We start from the raw sequence: 1,322 nt of genomic DNA on the forward strand, positions 1-1,322 counted from the left end.
ATGAAGTTCTAGTAAATCAAGCATCAAAAGGAAGTAACAAAATGCATAGACTCGTTGAACTTCAGCACCTATAGCTTGTCTCAAGTACCTTGTCCCACGCACAGAGAGGAGAATGCGTAAGCGCTGAAGGGCAGCTTGCCTTCAGTACCTTCTCCCGCGCACAGAGAGGAGAATGCTAGTAAGCGCTGAAGGGCAACTTGCCTCCAGATGCCTATACCCCTCCGTCGCCACCACAGCATCAAAGATTGCAGGAGTACTGATGATGAACTCAAGACACTTGGCCTTGAGGTGCGAGCAGTTGTGCTGCTCAGCCAACGCCAGAGTTGTCGCCGCCGTGTCGACCGTGATGCCACCGGAGAGCTTGCCCTCACAGAGGACTTTGAGCCTGTCCAGCCCATACCTGTCAGCAGCCGCAAGAAGATGCTGGGCCATCGGCGCCGCGGCTTCCAGCTCTTGATCAAGTTCAGGCACGGTGTCGGTGTAGATGAAGTGCAACATGGCCTTGAATGCTGCCGGCTCCATGTCCTCGACCACGACGTGTTGAGAGCTTGCCTCCCTCATGTGCCCGAAGAACTCGGCCATCAGGACAGGGGACCTTGCGGCGAGAATGAGCTTGTGAGCAAGGAAGGACTCACCACGGACGAATAACGTGACGTCGCCTCCGGTCCCGCCCCGCAGCAGCTCACCAAGGTGCTGGTGCAAGTTGGAGGTCGGCACGGGCACCGTGGTTGCCGCATCCGGCAGTTCCTTCATGACTATGATGGTGCACCGCACAATCAAGTAATCATCCTGGGGACAAGCCGGCGCCGGCAGAGATGATTTTTGCACGAGCTTGAGTCGATTTGAGCAATCTGCCTGGCGATTGAACACATGTGACACCCTCGTTTCAGAGTGTGGCATATTGTTAGACAGGAGACTCGGTGACCGAGTCTCCCCACGATCTGCGCACGACTGGGCGCACGTACTCGGTTACGTTGGGTGTGGCCCTCCTATATGTACTCTGTCTTGTACTCTGAATGAATTAAGGAAAGATCTCAATCAGTTTTCATGGTATCAGATTATCTCCCGATCCCCTCCTGAACTTCCCTAACCATGACTGGCCCCGGCAACCCATCCCAGCCCGCCGCCGGCACCCAAACCAATCCGTCCACCTCCTCCACCACCACCCTGACTATTCCCTCCTCTCTCTCCTTCAGCGACACCATCACCGACGTCACGCCATTCATCCCCATCGTTCTCGATCTTCACAGCCGGAACTACTATCACTGGCGCCATCTGTTCGAGATCCACCTCGGCCGCTGCTCTCTCCTCCATCATCTCTC

General features: G+C 55.7%; 1 protein-coding gene across 1 annotated transcript; it reads right to left on the minus strand.

The window, feature by feature from the left end:
* Positions 1–148: 148 nt before the first annotated feature.
* LOC119343507 (BTB/POZ and MATH domain-containing protein 1-like) lies at positions 149–1,232 on the minus strand (the record flags this gene model as incomplete). The annotated part of the gene is made up of 2 exons (XM_037614427.1): positions 1,092–1,232; positions 149–855 (listed from the first exon to the last, which is right to left on the minus strand). Coding segments are annotated over exons 1-2 (848 nt in total), but the record flags the coding sequence as incomplete, so codon positions are not given.
* Between the last annotated feature and the right edge of the window lie 90 nt (positions 1,233–1,322).

This window comes from Triticum dicoccoides, unplaced genomic scaffold (assembly GCF_002162155.2).
Source record: "Triticum dicoccoides isolate Atlit2015 ecotype Zavitan unplaced genomic scaffold, WEW_v2.0 scaffold130418, whole genome shotgun sequence".
Classification (NCBI taxonomy): Eukaryota; Viridiplantae; Streptophyta; class Magnoliopsida; order Poales; family Poaceae; genus Triticum; species Triticum dicoccoides.